Consider the following 23,227-nt stretch of genomic DNA (forward strand, 5'->3'; position numbering starts at 1 on the left):
CTGATGCCAGTCAACACTCCTGGCGCCTGGGCCTCAGGACACACTGGCCAGAAACAGCATCCGGCCCCACCCTAGAGCAGGTGAGACCCACACCCATGGGATGAGGGCCAGTGGGGCCGGTGGAAAGACAACTTCAGGGTCAACCCCAGACCTTGTGTCAGGCTGGAGCAACCCTGTTGCTCCAGGCAGAGCTCCCCCAACCTTCTACAAATAGCGGCTTGGGGCCGGCTGCCTCACAGAGAAGGGCTGACAGCAGGGAGGAGGGGGCGCCCAGCCACACCGCAGGCGCTCTGCTCCAGGCCCCAGAACACATACCCAGTAGATGCCCCACACCGGGCCCCTCCCCGGCCCAAGAAAGGGTCTCGGCCCCCCACCCTGCAGGCTGGGGCTCTCTGGCTGTCCCCTGCCCAGTGCAAGGGGCCGAGGCCTCTGGTCAGGGTGTGAGGAAAAGACGACAGAGTTCTCAGGCCAGGCCAACCCTGCACACGAGCAGCAGGGCGTCTGGGCACACCCCAGTCCCGCCCCAGCGTCCCAGACCCTTGGCACACCTCAGCCAGGCGACTGGGATGCTCAGCTTTGCAAGGCGTTGCGGCCACCAGGAGGGTCTCTCGTATCAGAACCCCTCAGGCCAGCATGGACCCGGATGGATGCAGCTGGGCCCCGAGGGAGCCCTCAGCAAGGGGACCCAGGCCTGGAGGAGAGCTGTGGGGCTCAGTAGCGAGGTTTCCAGCCCATGCTGAGACAAAGGGCGTGTTTCAGTGGATTCGAGAAAAGTCAGCTTCAGAAACCAGGATCCCAGGTGCGAAAGACACAAGTGAGGTTTAATCAGGAGAGCCACCTCATGTCTTCCGGGCGGGGTGAGGCACTGGGCCACTGCACACCAGGGAGGAGAGGGGAGGCCACACGATCCTCACCCGTGTCCTTCCCCCACCCCCACCTCTGGTCCAGAGTTCTGTCTTCTGACCCCCTTCATGCCCACTGGTTGCCTGGGACCAGGAAGGAGTGGAACCCTGAGAATACTTGGGTCTGGGGGTCACTGGTTCCTCACCCATGACGCCCAGCCCCTCCAACACGTGATACCCAAACGGGGCGATGCTTGGCATGTGCAGCTGGGTAGGGACACAGGCGGCTGGGACCTGGGGGCCTGCCCTTGGGGTCAGACAAGGAGGCGGGCCAAGTGTCCCCAGAAGCCAAGTGTAGACAGAAGGAACACCCCCTCGAGCAGGCGGCCCCACACCAGCACCCAGGTGGCCCTGAGGCCTCATCGGCTCTTCACCAGGGCCCTGTAGAGTGAGAAGCTGAGGACAGCAGTGATAGCAGCCCCGATGGCCCCCAGCGTCACCCGCAGCCAGAAGGAGGTGGTGTGCAGCTCCCTGTGGGCCAGGTGTCTGCAGGAGAAAGAGGATGGCTGGAGACACCCTGGGGGTGCTGCCCAGACGCCTGCTGCCACAGCCCCCACTCTGCCTCCCGGCGCTGCGTTCCGTCCGCATGGCGCACAGCCCAACTCCCAGAGCACAGGGCCACCAGCGAGACCAGGCCCGCCCTGCACCCCCGAGTGACTCTGGCCTCGACACCACAGCTGTCTGGCTCTCCAGGCAGCAGGGACTATGGGTTCCCTGGGACAGGGCCCGGCCTCCCACCACAGGGCTGCGTGTGGGTACCCACGGGAAAGCGGCCATGGCAGCGAGCCGGGTGAACACAGCAGCGCTGAGCTTGGCCGGGCCGACACACGAGAAGGGGGCAGGGGCAGGCAGCCGGTGTCTGCGGCAGAACTCCGTGGGCGACAGCCCGGGTGGCGAGATGCCTTCGGGCAGGTCGGCCTTGGAGGAGACAAAGAGGCAGGGGGTCTGCCCGTCCATGTAGTGGCGCTGCGGAGAGAGGCCGCGTGAGGTCCCTTCCCGGACGGCCGAGGTGTGGGGACTGCCCTGGAGGGACGAGGTGGGGTGCTTGCCTTGTAGACACTGGCGCAGAGCGCGAAGGACCCGGGGTCGCTGCCATCGAACATCAAGCAGGCCACGTCACAGGTGGCATCGGGTGCGGTGGCCAGCAGGCTGTCGGCACTCACCTCGCACAGCTAGACAAAGAGCAGCCTCAGGGCGGGCGCAGGGTCAGCCCCGCGCACCACACTGAGACAGCCCCCCACGCGGACCCAGGTCTATCCTGGAGACCCCAGCACGCACTATCAGGTACTTCTCCTGCCCGTTGACCTGCACCGTGTTGATAGCATAGATGGCACGTTCCTCAACGAACTCCCTGGTACCCTGCGTGGAGGAGGGAGCCGCGTGAAGCTCGCTGACCCGGACACCGTCCAGAGCCCCTGCCCCCCCACCTGCAGATGCTCACCCTCAGGCTGCGGCCGAGAAAGGCCTGCAGGAAGGCAGACTTGCCCACTCCGCGGGCGCCCACCACCTTGCACAGGAGAACATTCCTCTGCGTCTGCCCCTTCTCCTGGTCCAGCCTCTTCTCACGAGTGACTGCGGACAGACAGCCCGGGTGAGTGGGACCGAGGGGGCTGCCAGGGAGGGGCTGGGCTCAGGGTGAAGGCGGGCACCCACCTGTGATGGCGTGGGCCTGGGAGTCCTGCTCGCAGAGGGTGGGGTAGCCCAAGTAACCAAGGTGCTCAAGACAGCGCCGGACGTCCAGATAGGTCACCAGGCTAGGGGCAGGAGGAAGGGGAGGGTGAGAGGCACGGGGTCGCTGCCGAATGGCCGGCACGGGCAGGGGCTGAACTCACGTCCACTGGCAGAGGTAGCCATGCAGAGACAGCCGGCCAGCCTCGGCACAGACCTCGAGGGGCAGCTCAGGGCCCCAGGGGGCAGCGGGGAACACGCTGAAGAAGCTCTCTAGCTCCGCAGACGAGAGGCAGCCATCATGGTCCTGTGGGCAGAGGGGCTGCGGAGACCTGCACCTGGAGGCTGGCGGGACTGGGGTGGCGCAGGGCGGAGGTCACGACATCCTTACCTGGTCGTGCTTCTCGAACACCCTCTGCACAAACTGGTAGCCCAAATGGTTGAGCTCGGTGCTGCAGCCTGGGGGCACATGCAGCCTGCAGGAGATGCGGGGGCCGTCCAGTTCCTAGGGGGCCCTGCCCGCCAGGCTCCCCACACCTCCCGGGTCTTGGGACAGGGACGGGGAGGCTCCCGCACTACCCCCTCAGCCGAGCACCGTGGCCGGAGAGCAGACTGGAGAGAACAGCACTTGGGGCAGGGGGCCCTCTGCGTCGTCCGACCCTGACCACCCACGGCAAGGCTGTCCTGGCCCAATGCCAAGGGCCCCCGATGAGGGTCGAGGAGCCCCCAGGCACCCGCCTGCCACTGACAAGGGAGGCTGAGCCCCGCCCACCACTCACGGTGGGACAAGGTAGTCCGGGGTCAGCTCCAGCGTGTCTCCATAGCCAAAGCGCCGCAGGATGGTCCACGTGGTCTCGTGGCGGCCACGCTGGATGAACAGCGTGTTCAAGAAAAGAAAGCCTGTTCCGGAAGAGGCAGAGAAGCAGATAGCACTGAGCACAGCCTGGCCGCCCCCCGCCCCCAGGGCACGGCAGGGCGTCAGGACTCACCGTCCAGGGTCAGCCGGTCATCCCGTACACCTCCTGCCACGTTCTTGCACACCACCATCTTCACGTCCTCCAGGGCCTGCGGGGCCAGGGGGTGCCCAAAGCAGGATTTCTGCCCCCGAGGGAAAGTCGTCATCAGCCAGCCAGCTGCCTCAGTGACTGCTCAGTGTCACTGAGGGCACCCGAGGCTGTGCCCTCGCGGGACGGGCAGCACCAGCAGACAGAGGGGGCCGCACCTGGAAAGCGTTGAGCTCCTCGTCACTGAGCGCCTGGTCTAGATCCTGGTCTGAGAGTCTGAAGATGCGTGTGAGGGCCTGGGCACACGCGGGCCTCAGCTGCAGGGACAGCCAGCTCAGCACGTACCCCACTCCACCGCTGCCCCCAGCCTGGCCGCCTCACCAGAGCCTGCTGCCCACCTGCTTGGCCTCGGGGTCGTAGAGCGGGGCTGTGGGGTGCAGCACGGCCTTCTGCGCATAGTAGAACAGCTCCGAGATGTTCCTCAGGTTCTTGGCAGAGCACTGGTGGCCGCAGGGACAGACTCAGAAACGTGACCAATACCCCCAAACTCAAAAGGGCCCCCCACAAGAGGCAGGCGTGGGTTGTCTTCCAGCAGCCCTGGGGAGCTCCAGCGGCCAGCAGCACACGGGCACCCACCCACTCACCTCCACACATGTCTCGATCTCAGGGAACTGGCTCATGATGGGCAGCACAGCCTCCATGGAGCTCCCCGGCCGCAGGTCCGACTTGTTGCCCACCAGGATGATGGGGACTCTGCGGGGAGAGGCCTACGGTCACGGTGGATGGGGGAGCTAGCAGGGCCCACCCACCTGGGCCCTGCCCATTACCTGGGGCCCCTCTCAGTCTGCCCGTTCACCAGTGGGATCCACTTGGTTCGTATCTGAAAAGTAAGGCTGGGCTGTGAGAACAGGGGCCTGCCTGTCCTCATGGCTCCCTCCTGGAACACATGCCTGGATGGGGGGAGGTCAGACGCCCACTGAGAAACAAAGTCCTGGACGCTGGGAATGTGGCCACTTGGAGAGAACAGTCAGCAGGTGGGACCTTATCTGACCCTAGCAGTTCCCAAACACCCCCAAGGGACCAGGACTCAGCAGCCCAAAGCAGCCCCTTCCATAGGTCTGAGTGGTGCAGATTTCTAACCACCCACATACTTTCTGGGGAGGCAGGGCCACGGGAACTCCCTGGGGAATCTGTGGGGGTCCTCCTACAGGCCCCCAGTGCCCAGAGCCTGGGTCAGGTGAATGTCCATCTGGAGTCTGTTCAGAGGACACCACGGAGTTGGGTGCCAACAGCAAGGACCTGAAGCGCAGAAGCTCTTGCCCTCACCTTCTCAATGGTGGCCTCCTCAGACACGTCATACACCATACACACCACATTTGCCTGTAGGAAAGGGGGTGGGCGTGGCGTGACCATAGGCTTCCCGCTCCACGCCACCCTTGATGGGGCCAGACACCTTGGAACCCCACCCCTCCTTAGCACCCCTCTAGCCAATACTCCCCAGCCACCGTCAGCTGCTCCAAGCTGACAAGTCCTCCCCTGTCCCCTTCCACTGGAGCCACCAGGCCTGAGCATGGCAGCTCTGGGAGATCCCCTGGAAGGCTCAGGACAGACCAGGCCACCCCCAGAACTTGGCATCCTGGCCGCAGCCCTTCGTTCCCGTCGTTTCAGGCACAGAGACTGACAAGGATCACCACAAGGGTTGATGGTGACAAGAAGGCTGCTTCTGGATAGCTGTGGCCTTTACCCTGGGCCACGGATGCCCCGGGACACAGCAGAGGCTCCCCCAGGGAGCTCAGTTCAGGCACAGGTCCTCCTGATAACAGATGAGCAGCTGTGACCTGCAGTCTTGGTCAGGGCACCTGCTAGGGTCCAGAGGCTCAGAGCAGTGCACTGGACTACAGGATGGCAGTACAGGTAGCCAGGACACAGAGCTGGGTAAGCGACCACTTTGGAAAACACGACAGGCTGTTCCCAGGATCCAGCAGCAGGGCAGACAATGGGCATACAAAACCATGGGGCTGGTCGGCCATGTAGGAAGCACGGTCCCTCTCCTCCCCAGCTCCGTGCAAGGTGAGCCCAGGAAACCCGCCGACTAGCAGTGCTGAGGGACCACGCAGGGTTAGTGAGGTCTCAGGCACCCTGAGCGCCTTAACCTAATCCCCGGGAGGCAGCAGCCGGGGGCTTAGCCCTCAGGACACAGCGTACCTTGTGAATCTCGTCCCGGAGCTCCTCCGCCGTCTGCTCCGCTTCTGCACAGAGGGGAGACCCTGACTGCGGACCTACCCAGACGCCCGCCCCCCGTCCCCCTCGCACGGCCGAAGCTCGGGGCCGGCCCGCTCTACCTGAGTAATCCACGATGTGGGTGGGCACCTTCTCCGGAGTGACGTCTGCGGGAATGGTGATCTCCTCGGCGCGGGGAGGGACCTGCAGGGGACGCGGCGTGACGGCGGCCCGAGGCCCGGGGACGGGCACCGAGGGCTGCGGCCACGCTCGACTCTTACCTCCGCGGGGAACTCCTCGCCCACGAGCGACAGGATCAGCGACGTCTTTCCCACCTGGGCTGCGCGGGGCGGCGCGGTCAGCGCATCGGCCACGATGGCCGCGCTCCTCCCCACTCCGGACCGACCCCGGCGGCCCCGACCCGGCCCCGAGACCCCCGCCCGGCTCCCCAGCCCGGCGCCTACCCTCGCCCAGGAGCAAGATGCGCACGTCTCGCTTCATGGCGGCTGCACAGGTCCAGGTCCCGGCCCCGGGCCCGACCCGGCCTCCGACCCCGACCAGGGAACTTCCACTTGCCCACACTTCCGGCCCCCGCCCGCACTTCCGGCCCCCGCTCGCTGAGCCTCACTAACGAGCCGAGCGGGCCAGAGCGTCCCGGCTGTGCGACAGCGCCACCGCGCGGCCACACTGGGCGTTGCAAGCCCCGCCAGGCCCACTCTGGAGCACGTTCCCTCGCAGGGAGCGGGAAGTCTGGGGGTTTGCTGGAGACTGAGCTCAGGCCAGGGCAGCAGGAGCCTGGAGTGACCAGCTGACAATGCCAGAACGCAACACCCACGTTTATTTGAACTTTACAAGGTAGAAATATAGAAAAGCCCGCAGGTAAAGAGCCAGCAAACACTTTCCATAAGTTCAGGATTCTTGATGATTTAGAGTCCCAGGCCTGTCTGGTGCGGAGAGACCCAGGCCTTCCTGGCTCAGCAGGAGGCCCTCGACATCCCAGCTTCTCAGCCAAATGGGGGCCCTGAGCTCAAGGCCCCCTCCGAGGCCCGGTGGCCTGTGACTTCCCACACCAAGATGTCACTGTGGGCCACCGAGAAGAGCAGCCGGGCAGATGGGGCAAACCTGCAGAGCTGCACCATGTCATCATGGCCGGCGACGTCCCACACGGCCCCGGACTCACAGTCCACAAGCCTCAGCACACGCTCTGTGGGCAGATGGCATAGGGCTGGGCCTGGGCAGGCTGAGTGCCCCACACGCCGTACCCGTGTCTGTGCAGCTCCAGGGCCCGGGGTCCCCCAACCTGTCCTGGTGTCGGTGCCTCTGGACGAAGGTTTGCTAAAGCCCTGCGTCCGCCACACCCGGGGCCCACTACAGCTGGGACCGGGGCAGCACAGCTAACGGGAGGGCCCGTCAGCCCCAGGTATCCCACCACATGGGGATTTCAAGGCCCCAAGCTAGGCCAAGTCCCTCTGTTGAGGCACTGGCCCTGGGTGCTGCAATCAGCACCCCACACCCCTCATCTCCTGACCCTACGACTCCCCTGGGGCCTGTGTCCTCAGCCCACTTCAGAGATGAGGAACTTGCGGCACTGACGTGAGAGATAGGTCCCAGGTGGAGGTATGGGTGAGCCCCCCCGGCTCCACTCAATACAGGCTGAAGTCCCATTCCACCACAACTCACCAGCAAAGCCAATGGCCATGAGGTGGGCTCCAGGGGACAGGCTCAGGGACACAGCAAAGAACGGCAGCGGGATCCTCTCCACCACCTGTGGACAGTGAGTGTGAGCCTCCCCTCCCCGGCCCTGGGTCCCTCGGGTTCCTGGCCCCACACGGGGGCGAGGGATACACATGCCTGCTTCTGGCGAAGGCTGTAGAAGACCACCTCTGGATGCACGCCGAGGCCCGCACACACCAGCAATGCCCCATCCCAGGGGCAGAAGGCAACAAGACAGGGTGGTGGATGGCTGGGAACCTGCAGAGGGGCGCAGCATGCTGCAGTCAGGTGGGCAGGCACCGTCCCCACCCCTGGTGCCCCGCAGGACTCTTACCTCCGTGAGGGTGGGCGACGGGGAGCTCAGCCAGTCCACGAGCTCACAGTGGCCCCGCGGCCAGTTGGCGGCCCAGATGCTGATGCGTTGGTCTGAGCTGGCAGCTAGCCACAGGTCAGCACCCTCTGCCCCGAAGTCTCCATGCTGGGGGTGGGTAAGGGCTGGTGGGTGCCTCCTGCCCTGCCCTACCCAATCTCCCTCCCCTGCCAGCATCCTCCCGGCCAGGCCCTGCCGGCTCATGAAGCCACGTCACCTCTTTGTTTGTGCTCTGGATGGTGGTGATCAGAGCACCTCGGTGATCACTCAGCACACGGAAGGTCATCCCCGTGCGGGGGCGGCTCACAGCCACAAGCCCATCCTTGTCTCCAGAGAGGATGGTCTGACCTGGGCCAGACAGGGCCACAGTGTTACCCTGTGGGCCCCTGGCCCCCAGCCCAGACGTGTGCCTACACTGTCGCTCTGCTGGTCCCCACTCCTCACCATCTGCAGAGTAGGCCACGGCCGTCAGGGCAGCCCGATGGGGGTGCATCTTGAACTCCATGGCAATTCGGGAGATGCTGAAGACACGCAGCGTGCCATCACTGTAGCCTGCTGCCACCTGCTGCTGCTCCGGGTGTCCACAGGCGGGGGGGCTCCACGCCAGACAGAGGCAGCTCTGGGGACCCACAGTGGGGAAACACGAGCACTCCCCTGGGGATGGGGAACGGGGGCCCAGCCCCAAGGCTGGGATGGACACTCAGGGAGGACATGGAGACCAGGCAGGGCCGGGAGGTGGTCTGGGCTCGGCCCTGGTCTCCTCTAGTACCTGGTTCAGCACCTGGAACTGGATCAGGAGCTCCGTGCTGGCCAGGGACCACACTCTCACACTCCCGTCATCACTGCACGTGGCCCAGTGGGACGTGCTGGGGCTGAAGACGACCTCGTTCACCTGCAAGAAGCCAGCCAGCCCCCGCTGAGGCTGTGTGGCCCTTGGGCAGAGGAAGACACAGCAGGACCATGTCTGTTTTGTCTTTTAAAGATTCTACTTTTTTAACGTAATCTCTATCCCCAACGTGGGGCTCAAACTCACGACCCCAAGATCAAGTCGCACACTCTTCTGACTGAGCCAGCTGGGCACCCCAGGTGGGTCTTTCTGACAAGACTACCCATCTCAGCACAAACCTGCCTGGCCCCATCCACCTCCATGTGGCATAGAGACACCGTCCTGGCCTCCCTCCCAAGTGTCCCCACACGAGACCTGGGTGGGATGGAGTCACTAGAAGCCCACTGGTCGGTCGAACCTGATGGCTCCCTTGCTAAGACAGAAGGAACTGTTCTGGCAGGCCCTAAAAAGTGGTGACATGACCATGCGTGACGACGTGTCCCCGGAGGGCCGCACACAAAAGGTAAAGGCAGACAGCCTGGGCAGGAGAGCGCAGGGAAAAGGAGACACAGAGGCCATGTGCCCAAGAGGGAAAAAACACAGGACGGTCTAGCCTTGAACGTGAATTTCAAGGGTAAGTACGAACTCATAATACATCTTACTTAAAAAAACAATAATTTTCCTGTGTGGCTAAGCAGCGACTGGCCCCTCTGGCACTCGGACCAGGACCCCCACGTCCATTTCCCACAAGAGGGGCCCCCAGACTGAGAGGGAATAGCCGAGTCTGTTTCTGGGCGGAGCTGCAGAGGGGAGCCTGGAGCACCCCGCCCTTCCACACAAGAGGGAAATCACCTGCGGCCATCAGCTCCGGTCAAGGACTTAGGGCCCAAGTGCGCGTGTGCCGGTGGATGAACGAACACGGAAAGGTACCTGGCACTGACACACGCTATGCTACGGATAAACCGTAGGGCTCGTGCTCAGTGAAAGAAGGAATGCCCAGAACAAGTGAATCCAGAGAAACACAGTTGGTCAGTGAGACCCAAGGGCTGGGCAGGGCAATCGGGGTGGGGGGTGGGGCAGTGTTTGAAGGGTATGGGGCTTCCTTCTGGGGAGGTGAAATGCCCTCAAATGTGACTGTGGTGACGGTTGTGCAATTCTGGGAAGGTAACATAACCACAGACTTCAAGAGAGTAAGGTGTACGACGCGTACCTTGTATCTTAACCCACAGCTGTCACCAAAAACACACAAAGAGCAGATGATACTCGCCCATCCCAAACTCAAGTTGCTTTGATGGCAACCATTATGTCTAAAGAAACGAAGAGGGATCAAAAAAAAGAAGGAGGACTCAGGTGCCAACTCGAAGAGCCTGCCACTGGCCCAAAACAGGGCTTGATAAGCATCAAGAGAAACACTGACCGCAAGGAAGCCGGACCCACATTTCCACCCAGCAGCTCACACAGAGCCTCACCATCGTACACCACCATTGGAGGCCGAGGAGCCAAACCGGCACTCAGGAGACCCGGCCCAGGAGGGAGAGACTCGCCCACCCTGCGGCTCCTGCCTCGGCCCTACCTCGGAGAAACCAAGCTCATGAGGCCGTCCCTCGTGGCCAGGATGAGATCAGCACCACCAGCAAGTCCTACCCAAGTAGTGAGTCATTCTAGGAGCACCGCGCCGACAGGCAAGCGGCCCCTGACCAGACCCTGGCCCGGCCTCCAGACCTCTTGGACCACAGGGAACATAGGGCCGAGAAGCAGGTCCAGCCCAGCTGGTGGGAGGTTCCAGGACAAAGAAGCTTGTTTTCTCAACAAGGAAAGTGCAAGAAAAAATAGTGCCAAAAGAAAAAGGACAGAGAAGGCCAAAAGGCCTGGGTGGGGACGCGTGGGGGTCCTGTGTGGACAAGGGGTAAGCACACAGCTCCAGGCTGTCCTCATCCAGGCACCTCCTGGACCATTTACGCACAAACCCGTCTGACTTGGGCTTGGGCTTGAAATAAGCCGGGGAAAGGAGGGGCAGAGCAGAGCACGTGTGGCTTACCGCCCTGCCCCCGTCCAGGCTGGAAATGCCCTCACCTTGCTCCTGTGGCCACTGATGAGGCGGGTGCTGGCGCCTTCGGCCCAGCTGACGTACCAGAGCGTGCCTGCCGTGGTGCCCACCACACCCATGTCCATGCTGTCGTGGAAGACCGCGCTCACGACAGCCCCGTCCAAGGTCAGCTCGCGCTCCATGAACACAGAGCTAGACCTGGGGTGGGGGATGAGGCCAGTGGGTGGAAAGGGTAGCAGCAGTGACAGCCCAGGGAGCCTGGTGTTCTGGGGGTGTGTCCCCATCCTCGGGCAGCGCCCCCCCCCCCGGCGACACGCCCAGCAGCTCACCTGGCGCGTGAGCCCTTACACCTCAGCTCCGGCACGGCCCCCACTGCCCACAGGCGCAATCGCCGGGTGTTGCTGCCGCTGACCAGCCTTGCACCCGAGCACAGCAGCACTCCTGGGAGGCAGGAGGTGGCATGAGCCCCCTCCCCAGATGCCCAGAGCTTGAGACAAGGTCTCCCGAGGAGAAGCCAAGCCTGAGCCGTCAGGGGCTGCAGGGATTCTGTTAGGCACCCACCAATCTCGCCGTCGTCAGCGTCCCAGACCAGGAAGCAGCGCCTGGCACTTGTGTCCCAGACGCAGACCTGGCCGGCATTGGAGCCACAGTAGAGCAGAGGTGCAGCCCCGTAGCAGAGCGAGGTCAGCTCGCCCGCCCCCACCTCCTCAGGGATGGGCTCTCGGCGCACCTGAAGGGACACGAGGGAAGCGTGGGTCAGCAATGTCCTGAGGCCCAGCCAGACCCCATCCTCCAGAACACCCTGCAAATCCTGGCACCTGGAGGCTGATGTTGGTCCCATGCTGCTGCACGAGCCAAAAGGTAATGGTGCCTTGGCCCACACAGGCCAGCTCGCCAACATCCCGGGGGTTAAAGGCCACACTGTGCACTGGCTCCGGGAGGTGCGTGGATGCCAGGAGCTCATAGGTGGCCATGCTCCACAGGGCCAGAACGCGGTCACCGTAGTCCCCTGGCGAAAACGCACGTAGCTGCATCAGCTGCCCGGGGTCCCAGGACGGGCAGGAAAGTCGAGAGGCCACTGTCCTCCCCACCCCCACTGACCCAGGGTGACAAGCAGCTCGTCATCTGGTGAAAATGCCAGGGCTTGCACCGCGGTGCTGTGGTAAGAAATGAGGTGCTGGCAGGAGCCCCCCGGCACGTTCCAGATGTGGATGTGGCAGCTGGAGGCGGTGCCGCTGCAGCCCGAGGCAGAGGCCAGGACCTGGAGGGCAGGAGGGCAGGACGTTAACAGGGAGGGCATGGCCCACGGCCCATCCTGGTTCTGGCTGGAGGGAAGGCTGGACCAGCATCCCTCGAACTGCCCTGGAGGTGAGACCCCGCTGTGGTTGTCAAGAATCCAGGCTCTGACCCTGGTGGGCAGGATGGGAGGCGAGGCCGGCACCTGAGCATTGTGGCTGAGGGCCAGGGTGGAGATCTCCTCGGGGTGGCCGAGCCAGTGCTGCTGGGCTCCAGAGTGCAGGTCCTCCACGACCACCAAGCCGCCACAGGTGTAGGCAAAGAAGCCTGTGGGCAGGAGGCCAGCCCTGAGCCAGTCGGCTGGGGCCAGGGTGCATCTTCCCTGTTCCCTTCCACAGCCATGGGGGCTCACCCCCGGAAAGCCCGCTCAGAGGCTGGAACACAAGACGCTACCGGGAGATCACGTCTCAGCTCGGGCACCCCTCTTGCCCTGCCACCCAAACCACCTACGAGCAAGTGCTCACGGGCTCTTCCTGGGGCCTGTCCTAGGGGCGGACAGAGCTGGGCCCTCCCTGTAGCTTCTGGGCTGGGAGCCAGGGTGCGCGGCGGCCCCCACCTGTATCTGGCTTCCAGACCACATTGGCCCGCCCGTTCCCGTTGTAGCCCACAACGGCCTTCAGGAGCAGACGCTCCACGCCAGCACTGGAGACAGAGGCACTCTGCGAGGACACGGACAGGACGCTGGGGTGCTGGCACAGTGCCCGGCAGTCCGCCCTTGCAACTCAGGCTCTCCCGCATCAGGCTGGGGCCTGCGATGAAGCCTGGGGGGATGCAGGCTCCCAGAAGGAGAAAAATGGCAGGAACACGGGCCCCAAAACCCACATGAGCAGCAGGCAGAGCTCAGGGTGCAGACAGAAAAGTGCACGTGGGAGGTGTGGGAGGCAGCGGGAGTGTAGGGAGGCCAGGCAGGGGCAGCAAGACCCAGGGGGGATCTCAGGGAGGGCACAGGTACGGGAGGAGGAAATGGGAAGTAGTCAGGGCTCATCAGGACACCACCCAGGGCCACTCTGGACGTCCGCAGGACAGTGAGAGCCTTGGCCAGCCAGCCAGAGTGCAGACACAGGGTGGACAAGTCACCTACAGGGTGACCGTCACCAAAATCTACAGCTAAGCCCTGTCACCACAGCTGTGAGCTTTGGGGGCCGCGCTAGGGAGACTCCAGGAAACCAAGTTTCCTAGGGAGAAACGACACTCCCAGAAGCTACAGGGCTGTGCCACCCCCACCTCTGTGCCTGTAGGGTGTCTGCTTGTGAAAGGGCCTGCGAGGATCCCCCACCCCAACTGACCTTGGCCAGTGGGGAGGTCTTATAGCGTGCCAGGAAGTGCCTATAGCAGTCTGGGCGGGCAGAGGGATGGACCTGAGCTTCTCTGATACTCCAAGCACCTGATGGGGAGAAGGACGAGGCTTCGCAACACCAAAGCACCCATGACCCTCAGAGACCCCTCCCTGCACAGTCACCCAGCACCACCACGGGGACACGTGTCTGAGCCACAGCATACATGTGGGGCCAGAGGACACAGATGGGCTGCACCCCACTGCTAGCCTGGCCCAGCCGGGGCCCCAGACGAGCCTACCTGCCCGGTACTGAACATAGCTCGTCTCACAGAGTAAACCTCAGCCCGTCAGGCGGCTGGGCCTCCCTCAGGCCGCCTGGAGCCCGTGAAAAACCTTGGTTGATCATGAGTATCCCACCCCACCCGGCTGCCCCTCTTCTGCTTACTGGACCAGCTATGGGGGTGGGGACCCATGCTGAGGTCCCAGGGGCCCCCTGGAGACCCCCAGACCCCGTCTCCAGCCCCGCTGGCCTCCTTCACCAGCATGGGCAGACTTGAGGCCTGATGGAGCCCCTCAGGGCTGTGGCTCTCCTCAGAGGGTCCTTCTTCATCTGACAAGGAGAAGGCACCTGGGGAGAACGGGGAGGGGGGCACTGAGAGGAAGGAGCGGAGCACCGTTGCTCCCGCCCCCTGTCCCCCCCATAGGCCTGGACCAGAGACACACCCAACAGGCCCTCCACCCTTACCATCATCACCCTTGAGGGGTCCAGCACAGACGCCCGGCCGGAGTGGGGAAGCCGGGGATGGCTCAGGCACCTGCTGCCGGGGGAGCCCATTGGCCCCAGACACCGTGTCTTCCAGCTGCCTTGCATCCGGGCCTGGAGACAGAAGGACCCAGCCTGTGCCACACACCCCCAGTTCTGCACTAGAAACCTCACGGAAGGAAGGGGCGCTATGCCACCCACAGAGACTGCAGGGCTAGCACCAAAGGTTATCACAAAGCCTGCCCGTGTGGTGGGGTCACTCACTAGCCTCGCAGGTCGGCGGTGCCCCAGGTGAGTCTCCAGCACTGCAGAGGCAACGAGAGATCAGGTGGGAAGGGTGTAGCAGGGTGGCGAGCAGACGTAGGTCTAGGGCAGGCACTTGCCTTCCTGGTGGTGAGCTCTCCGGGAGACCCAGAATGTCCCAGAGGAAGATGGCATCCCCCACGCTGAGGAGCTGCTGCTGGTCAGGGGTGAAGGCCACAGCATGCACAGGCTCTGAATGGCCGACATACACCTGGGGGCAATGGGAGTCAGACACAGAGAGCTTCCAGGCACAGCTAGAGCACCACGGGCCTCTGCTTCACGCTGCAAGAGAGCGACGCATCCTGCAGATCTGGCTGTTGAGTCCCCTGACCCCCCAGACGGGGGGTGTGAGGAGGAGGCTCTCAGGAGCGTCAAGCTCCAGCAAGCACAGGGGAGTTGGGGGTATCACCCACCTGGCAGCTGGGGCAGGCCTGCGTCGGGTAGTCCCACACCTTGATGGCCCGGTCAGTGGCCATCAGCAAGAAGCGGGCGTCCCTGCTGAGGGCCAGGGAGGGGCAGGCCACAGGGGGAACACATGGCAGCTGCAAGAAATGTTCTTGTCGGTGACAGAAGATCGGAAATCACAGACCGCCGCACAAGGGAAGTCTCCCTTCTCGAGAAATGCCCCTTCGGAGGAGCAGCAGGTGGGCCAGGGCCTCCTCCTGCTCGAGGCATTGCAGGCACTAAAGCTGGAGCCCAGAGGGAAGGGGAGGTCAAGTGGCTGACCGCAGCCCTGGGCTCACCTCCCGGACCACGCGGCCCGACATGGTATCCAGCACCATGACCGTGTTAGAGGACGTGGACACCAGCAGGTGGCCAGGGGGTCCGGGGCCAAAGCAGACGGCCACAGCTGAGTCCAGGCGGCTGCTGGCCAGGTCCAGCGCACTGACGTTGATTCGTAGCAGCTGGGAGAGAGCACCGAGTAGCCACCGGTGAGGGCCTCCGGGAAGAGCTTGCGCCCCCCAGAGCCAGAGCACAGGAGGTGAGCAGCCTCAGGCACCCACCCAGCAACCCTGCCTGCCTGTGGCTCACGCACTCCGTGATCCTTTAGACCCTCTCTGGGGTGAGCATGGCCTCCCACCTGCCCCCTTAACTCCCTCGCACCCCACACAGGGCCGAGGAGAGCCCCTGCCCTCCCTGACCCCCTCCACCCTGGTGGAACCCAGGACGGCCATGTGGCAGCCGGTGGGGAACATCCATAGAGTGCTGGCCATGCCAGCATGGCCACACGGAGGGTTCCAGCTGACTCACCTCTTCCAGGGAGGCTGCGTTCATGACGGTCACCACGTACTTGGAGGGGCCCACGAAGGCCAGCAGGCGGCTGTCCGCGCTAACCGCCAGGGCATTGGGGGTTGGGTGGGCGTCCCGGCACACCATGTCAGCTGCCGGCAGCATGGGGGCACAGGGTCAACCGGGTGGAGACCCAAACCTGCCCCCGGCTGTGGGAAACAGACACCAGTGGGCACCAGCTACTGCTGGGATAGCTGGGGGTTCTCCCGGACCACGACCAGCTGCCAAGTGACCACCTGGCTGGCCCAAGTTACAGTGGCCACAGGAGGAAACACACGCTCTCAGGTGACCCGACTCCTACCTAGTGCTCAGGCCATTCACCTCCTCCTGCAGCAGGGCTGGCACAGACCCTCACTGACCTTTCATTCTGGGGGGTGAGAAGTTCTAAAACCACACTCACCCCGGAGCTGCAGGCAGCGAGCAGCCCCCACCCCACGGGGACCGGATGAGGAGATGGTCAGGAGGCTGGATGGGCAGCAAAGGGGTCTGACCTGCCACACGCAGCACACGGCACGGGGTGCTGGCGCAGTGGTACTGGGCCAAGGTGCCCAAGGAGCAGGAGCTGAATAGGAGGCTGCCGTCGGGGCTGGCGGCCAGGCCGGTGACTGGTCCTCGGTGACACCTGCACCACACAGGGACGGCCACCACCCCGGCCCTGAGCTGCACCGTCCCAGACTGCTCACAGCTGGTGCTGCCTGAGTTCCCGGGGGCAGCAGAGGGCTGGGGCTCTCCGTGGACGGCCCTTCCCCACCCGGCGCCCCACGCAGCACCGCAGCCTCCGGCACGGGCATCTGTAGGGCTGGAACCCACTGGGCACCCACCTGTGCTCCACCAGAACCTCAGCAGCCTCCAGGCTGAAGGAACGGACGGCCCCACTGCTGAAGCCGCAGAATAAGGCTGGACGCGTGGGGTGGAAGGCGACGGTACACGGGGCCTCCTCCGGGGACCTCAAGTCATAGAGCTGGGGGGCGGGGTCCATGAGGGCAGGCAGGGATGGGGCTGCCAGCCGGCCTCAGAGCCCGAGAGCCCATCTCTCCACGGGCCCCACGGACCGTGCAGTGCTCCACGCCTGCCTGGGCCCCACCCACCAGCCCGCAGTGCCTCCCTCTGCGATGGCTCCCTTCTGGCCGCACCCCACCTGCTGCAAAGTCGCCAGGTCCCAGATGCGGACAGTGTGGTCCTGGGACACCGTGGCCAGCTGCCCTCGGCTGCCCTGGGTAGCCAGGGCCAGCACCGGAGCGGTGTGGGAGCGAACCAGCATGCTGTACTCCCGGGACGGGATGTCCAGGAAGCCCAGGTGGCCGGAGGAGGTGGTGGACAGCACACGCAGACCATCACGGCTGACGCACACTGAAGTGACTGGGCCCTCGTGCTCTGCGGACAGGGTGGCTCAGGGACCTCCCGGGCCCCCTCCACAACACAGACAAACCCCTTTCCTTGCAGCCTGCAGCTCCATCTCTCTGTGGCGAGAACGGGCAGCTCCCCAATGACCACCCACTCCTGGGCTCAGGACTTGACCCCCTGGAGGACTGGGACTGATGTCTAGCCAGGGGATGACCCCTGGAGGACTGACACTGATGTCTAGCCAGGGGATGACCCAGGGACACAACCCTCCCAAAGCAACTCCGATGCTGAGACGGTACCGTGGTCCCACCTGCCTCCAGGAGCACAGAGGAGAAGTCCAGGGGCCAGAGCCGCAGGTAGCCGTCCTCCGAGCCCATGGCACATATGGCCTGCGACACGCTGAGGCTGCTGATGGAAATGCCGGGGCCTAGGGGGCGGGCAGGGTCAGCCCACAGCACCAGGGCGGCTCCCCCACCACCGCCCCCCATACAGCAGGGGACCGCCTACCAGAACTGAAGGTCTGCTTCTGTGAGAGAGGGCCGCTGGGGGTCCGCGTGGGCAGGAGGCGGCGAGCATACCGCACGGCCAGGAGCTGGCGGTCGATCTCCAAGATGTGTCCACTGCGGCCACACACATAGCTGCTCAGGGAGGCGACAAGTGAGGGCCGAAGGGGCAGGTGGGAACAGGACCCAGCCACTTATGGGAGTGAGGGTAGGACTCACAGCGTATGGCCATCCTGGGCCCATCCAAAGGCCAGGTCGGTCAACTCCAGCACCCGGTGCTCCCCCAAGTCCACAGGGCAGGAACGCAGCTCCCCCCCGCGCAGCCGCCACAGCCGCACGCTGCCCTGCCCACACGAGGCCATCCTGCAGGGCAGAAACATGACACTGTGGGTGGTCCCCAAGCCAGGGAGCGCCAGGCTCAGACCCCATCCGGGCCCATGGGCTGTCGAGGCCTCATCCCAGCAAAGCAGGGACAGCACCATCACCTGGTTTCGTCAAAAAAGGCCACCTCAAATGCCTGGATGTCAACCCCGGTGTGCGTCTTTGCAAGAAGGACTGCCTCACCGCCTCGTCCCACCTGGGCTGTGCCCCAGGCCATCACCACCTGCAACAAGCCCGTACTGAGTGCCCATGGCCCACGCATCCGCCCTGCCTGCCTGCCTGGCCTCCCGCAGGCCTCAGCTCTTCTTTCCTACACAAGCCCGCCAGAGCGCTCGGGAGCTGAGGGTGTGGGGACGTTGGTCCCACAGCCCAGAGGAACCTGTCCGCGTACTCCTGGGCTTCCACACTCGAAGCTGGGCATGTCTGTGGGAACAGAGAAAACACCGACCCACGAGCAAAGACGGGCCCGTGCCGGAACATGAACCGCCTCAGATACACCTGACCTCAGGAAGGCCGCTGCGCCAAACACGGCCAGCAGAGACGGCAGGCGGCGGCCACACCGACTCTGTCCAGGGGCCTGAGAACATGAGGCATCATACAGGGCACGCAGGGCAGCGGGCTGGGCAGGGGAGCTCTGCTTCCTAAGCCCTTTGGCCTCTGCCTGCGCCCAGGCACAGGCCACCCTTGCCTCCCTGACCAGGGCCTGTTACCGTCCTCCCGTGGCGGTCCTTGCCGACGCCACAGAGCAGCGCCCCGCTGTTGGAAAAGCTGTGGATGGAAAGCAAGCAGTCAGTGTGGCTGGGGCCGGCCCCCCACCCCTCCCAGAGGCCCCATGCGCACCTAAGGGAACAGAGGGTGTGGGCCGGGCTCCGGAACAGGGACAGGCACTCCCCGGTCTGGAAGTCCCACAGGCGCAGCATGCTTGGGGGCCGGGCCTGGGCCGAGGCCAGCAGCACGCCGCTCCCATCCAGTGCCAGGGCAGAAACCTGGAGGAGGTGGCAGGTTGGGGGGACGGCCCTGGGCTCGCAGGCACGAGCCTTCCCTGGGACAGGCGGGTGGCACCCACCTTGTCAGTGTGGCCGAGAAAGCAGCGCTGCTCCCGGGTGTGGACGTGCAGGACGACAATGACTGCGTGACAGGGGTACACCACGGCAGCCCCGTCCCGGGTCCACAGCGCCTGTGCACAGGGGCCAGATGTGGACGTCACGAGCTGCTTGGCCTCCGCCCTCCCCAACCCCAGCACACCCCGCCACCGTGTCAGGAGCACACACACACATGCAGGACCTCCCCCAAACCCTGTCTGCAATACTAGAAACTCCACGGTGGAAATAATGAAACACCAGGACCCACAGACGCTCGGTTTACGTCTAGAAAGACCTGGCAAGCACAGCGCCACAGACCCAAAACTGGTGCCCACACCAGCCCCACACGCCAGACAAGCATCAAAGCCTCACAGGACACGTGACAGCTCTCGGGTCTAGGGACGCTCCAGCACCTGGGCCCGTGCGAGCGCGGCCTGCACTCCCAACAGAAGAAACAGACGCCGGGACAGGAAGTCCCGCTTCCACTGAGCAAACGCCAGGCCGTGTGCCAACACGGACAGGGCCAGGCATTCACGGGGGGTGAGAGACTCCACACCCCGAGGAAACATAGATGTCCACGTAACCACCTTGGGGTCTCACGGTTTTCCCACTGCCCCCTCTGTGTACCTGACACACGACCCAGAAAGAGCACCTAAGAAAGAGCACCGGACCACTCACCCATTTGGTACTGTGGCCCCCAAAGCCAATGACTCCCTTGAGTCTCAGGATCGGATCCGGGAGAAAGCTCTGAAACAGGCAAACTCACAGTGAGACCCCAGGAGGTGAGGCTCCCATCGCACTGGGACCGCACCAGCCCAGGCTAGCTCCTCCCTGCCAAGAAAGCAACGTGGTCCTGGGTGGTTCTTGCCGGCTGCACAGTGGCAGGAAGCCAGGATCGGGCCTCAGTGCCAGACCCTGTGGGGACCTCAGCTCCTGCCCCTGCCCGCACTCCCAGGCCTCCACGTATCGCCTGGTGTCTCCTTACCTTTTGTTGGAAGAGATCCTTGTCCAAAGCCACCTCCTGCCTGCTGTGCTTTCGGCCAGAAGGCTGGACGACAAAAGGTCTCAGAGACCCAGTAGCCCTGAGCCACACCTCATCAGGGCCCCACCCACCTCGGTGAGAGGGCTTACCCCTCACCTTCCCAGGGCTAGGCACTGACCTCGTGCATGGCCACATCCTCTAGGGCCATGGCAACCATGGTCGGCTTAGGCGCGGACACGTGAACACCGTTGCCAGCTGCATGCTTGTCAGTGACCTCCGCCCTGGCCGAGTGCTCTTGGCTACGGTCACTGCGGCCATTCATACTGGGGACCTCCGAGCGCTCGCAGAACAAGCTGACCTCTGGAAGGGGCCTGGGCACTGAGGGGGCCTGGCGCGACTGCAGAGGCACAAGTGCGTGTCAGCACCCTGAGGCCACCACCCTGCAGCCCCATCTCCAAGGAACAGGAGCACTCACAGCTATGGGACCCAACATCTGGACCGGGGAGGGCACACTGTCCTGGAAGAGATCGCTGAAAGCCACTGGGTGAGGGGGAACCTGCAGCGTGCGCCCCAGGAAACCTGGAATGGAACCAAAGGCCACAGAAGCCACTGAACAGAGCGCACAGAGGCCTGGAGACAGCATGGTCATACGGCCTCGCCCACTCCTCCGAAGCCACAGCAACAGCTGCAGCCCACCCCTCTAAGCCAGGCCCCGCACACCCTCCTAGCTGGAAAGTTTGAGGACACCAAGCACCCCACACCACCTTCCACATGGTCCTGGCATCTCAGGACAGCCTCGAGGCTAGCCCTGGCCCCCGTGGGCACCACCCTGGCAGGTTTGCCACCCCCATACAATATCAACACCCCCTCCCGTGAAACGCCACGTTGCTGCAGGCCTGAGCCCACATCCCTGGTGACCCCACAAGCCCACCTGCCTCAGGAGGGGAACAGCTCTTCTGAACCAGCTCAGGAGATGCTTTTGAGCTGTCACTTGGAAACCTCGACAGGGCAGAGGAAAAGTTAGTGTCCAGGGACCGCCCTGTGCTCCCCTCACTGGCCTCCCTCAGGATGGGCAGAGCTGCTCACCGGATGTGGACATAGCGGTCATACCAGCTCTCCCCCTTTGGCACCGGGAATGCCATTTCTCGAGGTACAGGTGTGACAGGCAACTTTGCTCGCTGGGCCTCAGCAATGGTAACAGCTACAAAGAGTGGAGCTGGTCCACGGAAGCAAGCCCATCCTGCTCCCTCTTCTAGCCCAGGCGGGTCTCAATACCAGGTACCCCCAGTCCAGCCACCACCACCCCCTGCCCCCCACAGGTGTCTCAGGAGCTGGGGGGCTCCGAGAGGGCACTGCACAGGCGTTTCCATCACAGGCCGGGATGTCAGCCCCTCCTGCTGAGAACTCAGGGATGAGGGGAGAGAACCGGAGTGGGCAGGCTGCAGGATGCGCACAGGGCGTAAGTACAGCACTCACCGGGGTCAAAGCACAAGTCGCTGGTGTAGAGGCTCTTCACGAGCAGACTCGCGCACAGCTTGACGCCCTTGAGATGACCGTAGCACCGGTTCAGGTACACCAGGAGAATGTCACGCAAATCAAGCTGCAGGCATGTCCAGCGGGCACCAGAGGGGGCAACAGCGGCCAGCTCTGAAGAACACGAGCCAAGACCAGCGCCCACGGTCTCACCAGCCAGCCCACAGCGGTCTGTACTCAGCCGGCGCCAACCATCACGTGCCCCCCCCCCCAGCACCATCGGTCCTTGTGCCTGCGACTGCCCACCTCCCTCTCTGCTCTCAGGCAGCCTCTCTCGGGCTACCGCAGCCCTTCATGTCCCGTTTCCACATCACCTTTTACAGCTAACCCTGCCTCACAGATGAAGGGAAACTGCAGCCATGTGGCCGTAGACTTGAATTCCTTGAAGAGGTTGGAGAAGGACACACGGATGACCTGGCTGTCCTGCAGGGCACAGCATGACCATGAGAAGACGAGAGGGGCTGCAGGAACGCAGCACCCCCGGCCCCTGCTCCCAAGCTTGGCACCTCGGTGGCCACGTCCAGGTGAATGACGAAGTGCTTGGCTGGCAGGGGCCTGAAGAGCACGTACAGGTACCGGCCCGTCAGCCCCAAGGACTGGGTACTGGTTTTGGGGAGCTGGATGTAATTTCCAGCAGACACAGAACCCCGGATGCGATACACAGTGCACTTCAGAGTCCTATCCTAAAGAGAGAAACAGGGGAGGCGGCGCGGTCCAGCGAGAGACACCAAGAAGGGCACCGTCGTGTGACCCTCGCGGGCTTCTACCAGGGCTCTCAGGAGAGAAGGAAGAGATCCCCTGGCCCGCTTACCGTCACAGCAGCCACATCGCCTTCCTTAGTGGACCGCTTCCACTCGCCCACCTTGAAGTGTCTGAAGACGTTGAGGAACGGGTGCTGCCACACTGGGGGGCCACGAAGGTGTGAGGACCCCCGTGGGCATGAAGGTGCGTCCCCAGATGCCAGACCCCGGCCGGCGAGGGCGGGTATCCCGCTGTGGGCCTCCAGACCTTCCAGGGAGGAGCCAAAGGCTGGGTCTGTGTTCCGAAATCGCTATTACTGAGCGCCAGCCCCGGTCCCCCCGCCGCTCTGACGCCCCGCCGCCCCGGTCCCCCCGCCGCGCTGACGCCCCGGCCCAGGCCTCCCGCGCGCCGCTACCTTTCGCCATGGCGTTGGGGCTCGCACTTCCCGCCTCGACCGCCGCGCGCTCCACGCAGGGCACGCAGCGCGCGCTTAGCAACGGCCGCCTGGCAACGGCGCCACTGCTGCCGTCACGCGGCCCAGGCCACGTGACCTGCGGCGGGGCGGGGCGGACGACGGCGCGACATCGGCCACGTGACCGCGGTGCGACCAGAGTCGAGTCGCCGGACCGCGGTTGGTCGTAAGGCAAGGTTCGTCCGGCTCGGCGTGGGCCGCCTCTCCGGCGCCCTGAGAACCGTCGCGACCCTGGGCCTCTGCGGCTACTCCCAAGCCAGGCCCCTGTGCCGATGACCTAGCAAGGCTAGTGGGAACCAGGGAGGTGCCCGACTCTCGGGCGCACCTGTGTATCGGGAAGGTGACGTACCCCATATTTATGGGAATGCACTTGGCCAGGGCTGTCCACACCCACCGACAGCTCAGACCGGTCTCCACCCTCCTGCCTCCAGCCCTCTAGCTTCCACATCTGGGGTACTCCACTCCACTCCGCAGGCAGTGCCACCCACCCGAGGCCAAGCAGTGTCCCACA

The 23,227-nt window shown here is 64.1% G+C and overlaps 2 protein-coding genes across 6 annotated transcripts; both read right to left on the minus strand.

Moving 5' to 3' along the window:
- Nucleotides 1–795: 795 nt before the first annotated feature.
- RHOT2 (ras homolog family member T2) lies at nt 796–6,393 on the minus strand. 5 transcript variants are annotated; one of them, XM_040635615.1, is made up of 19 exons: nt 6,259–6,393; nt 6,076–6,134; nt 5,917–5,998; nt 5,780–5,823; nt 4,901–4,954; nt 4,402–4,454; nt 4,219–4,327; nt 3,973–4,074; nt 3,793–3,891; nt 3,560–3,668; nt 3,350–3,470; nt 2,962–3,046; nt 2,735–2,877; nt 2,556–2,656; nt 2,344–2,474; nt 2,181–2,261; nt 1,952–2,074; nt 1,666–1,868; nt 796–1,388 (listed from the first exon to the last, which is right to left on the minus strand). In XM_040635615.1, exons 1-19 carry the CDS (start codon nt 6,293–6,295, stop codon nt 1,262–1,264), a joined length of 1,863 nt encoding a protein of 620 aa, XP_040491549.1. In that variant the 5' UTR covers nt 6,296–6,393; the 3' UTR covers nt 796–1,261. The 5 variants fall into 5 exon arrangements, with proteins under 5 accessions (XP_040491549.1, XP_040491548.1, XP_040491550.1 ...); XM_040635614.1 differs by having other exon boundaries at nt 5,780–5,841; XM_040635616.1 differs by lacking the exon at nt 4,402–4,454 and having other exon boundaries at nt 5,780–5,845; nt 6,076–6,129.
- A 222-nt stretch (nt 6,394–6,615) lies between these two features.
- On the minus strand, nt 6,616–23,164 carry WDR90 (WD repeat domain 90). The gene is made up of 44 exons (XM_040634464.1): nt 23,066–23,164; nt 22,660–22,795; nt 22,315–22,538; nt 22,010–22,186; nt 21,818–21,926; nt 21,447–21,617; nt 21,057–21,171; nt 20,902–20,969; nt 20,446–20,549; nt 20,149–20,367; nt 19,974–20,036; nt 19,667–19,735; nt 18,973–19,083; nt 18,747–18,892; nt 18,617–18,674; nt 18,011–18,129; nt 17,745–17,888; nt 17,530–17,660; nt 17,333–17,449; nt 16,817–17,052; nt 16,500–16,639; nt 16,170–16,300; nt 15,640–15,770; nt 15,132–15,293; nt 14,802–14,930; nt 14,469–14,599; nt 14,350–14,390; nt 14,068–14,199; nt 13,768–13,950; nt 13,333–13,430; nt 12,603–12,705; nt 12,192–12,313; nt 11,852–12,011; nt 11,569–11,759; nt 11,312–11,480; nt 11,080–11,191; nt 10,777–10,948; nt 8,647–8,769; nt 8,322–8,496; nt 8,095–8,225; nt 7,842–7,985; nt 7,646–7,765; nt 7,475–7,559; nt 6,616–6,998 (listed from the first exon to the last, which is right to left on the minus strand). The coding sequence occupies exons 1-44, from the start codon at nt 23,162–23,164 to the stop codon at nt 6,799–6,801; spliced, it is 5,901 nt and encodes a 1,966-aa protein (XP_040490398.1). The 3' UTR covers nt 6,616–6,798.
- Nucleotides 23,165–23,227: the final 63 nt, after the last annotated feature.

The sequence above is a fragment of the Ursus maritimus genome, unplaced genomic scaffold (genome assembly GCF_017311325.1).
Source record: "Ursus maritimus isolate PB19 unplaced genomic scaffold, ASM1731132v1 scaffold_2, whole genome shotgun sequence".
Taxonomy (NCBI): Eukaryota; Metazoa; Chordata; class Mammalia; order Carnivora; family Ursidae; genus Ursus; species Ursus maritimus.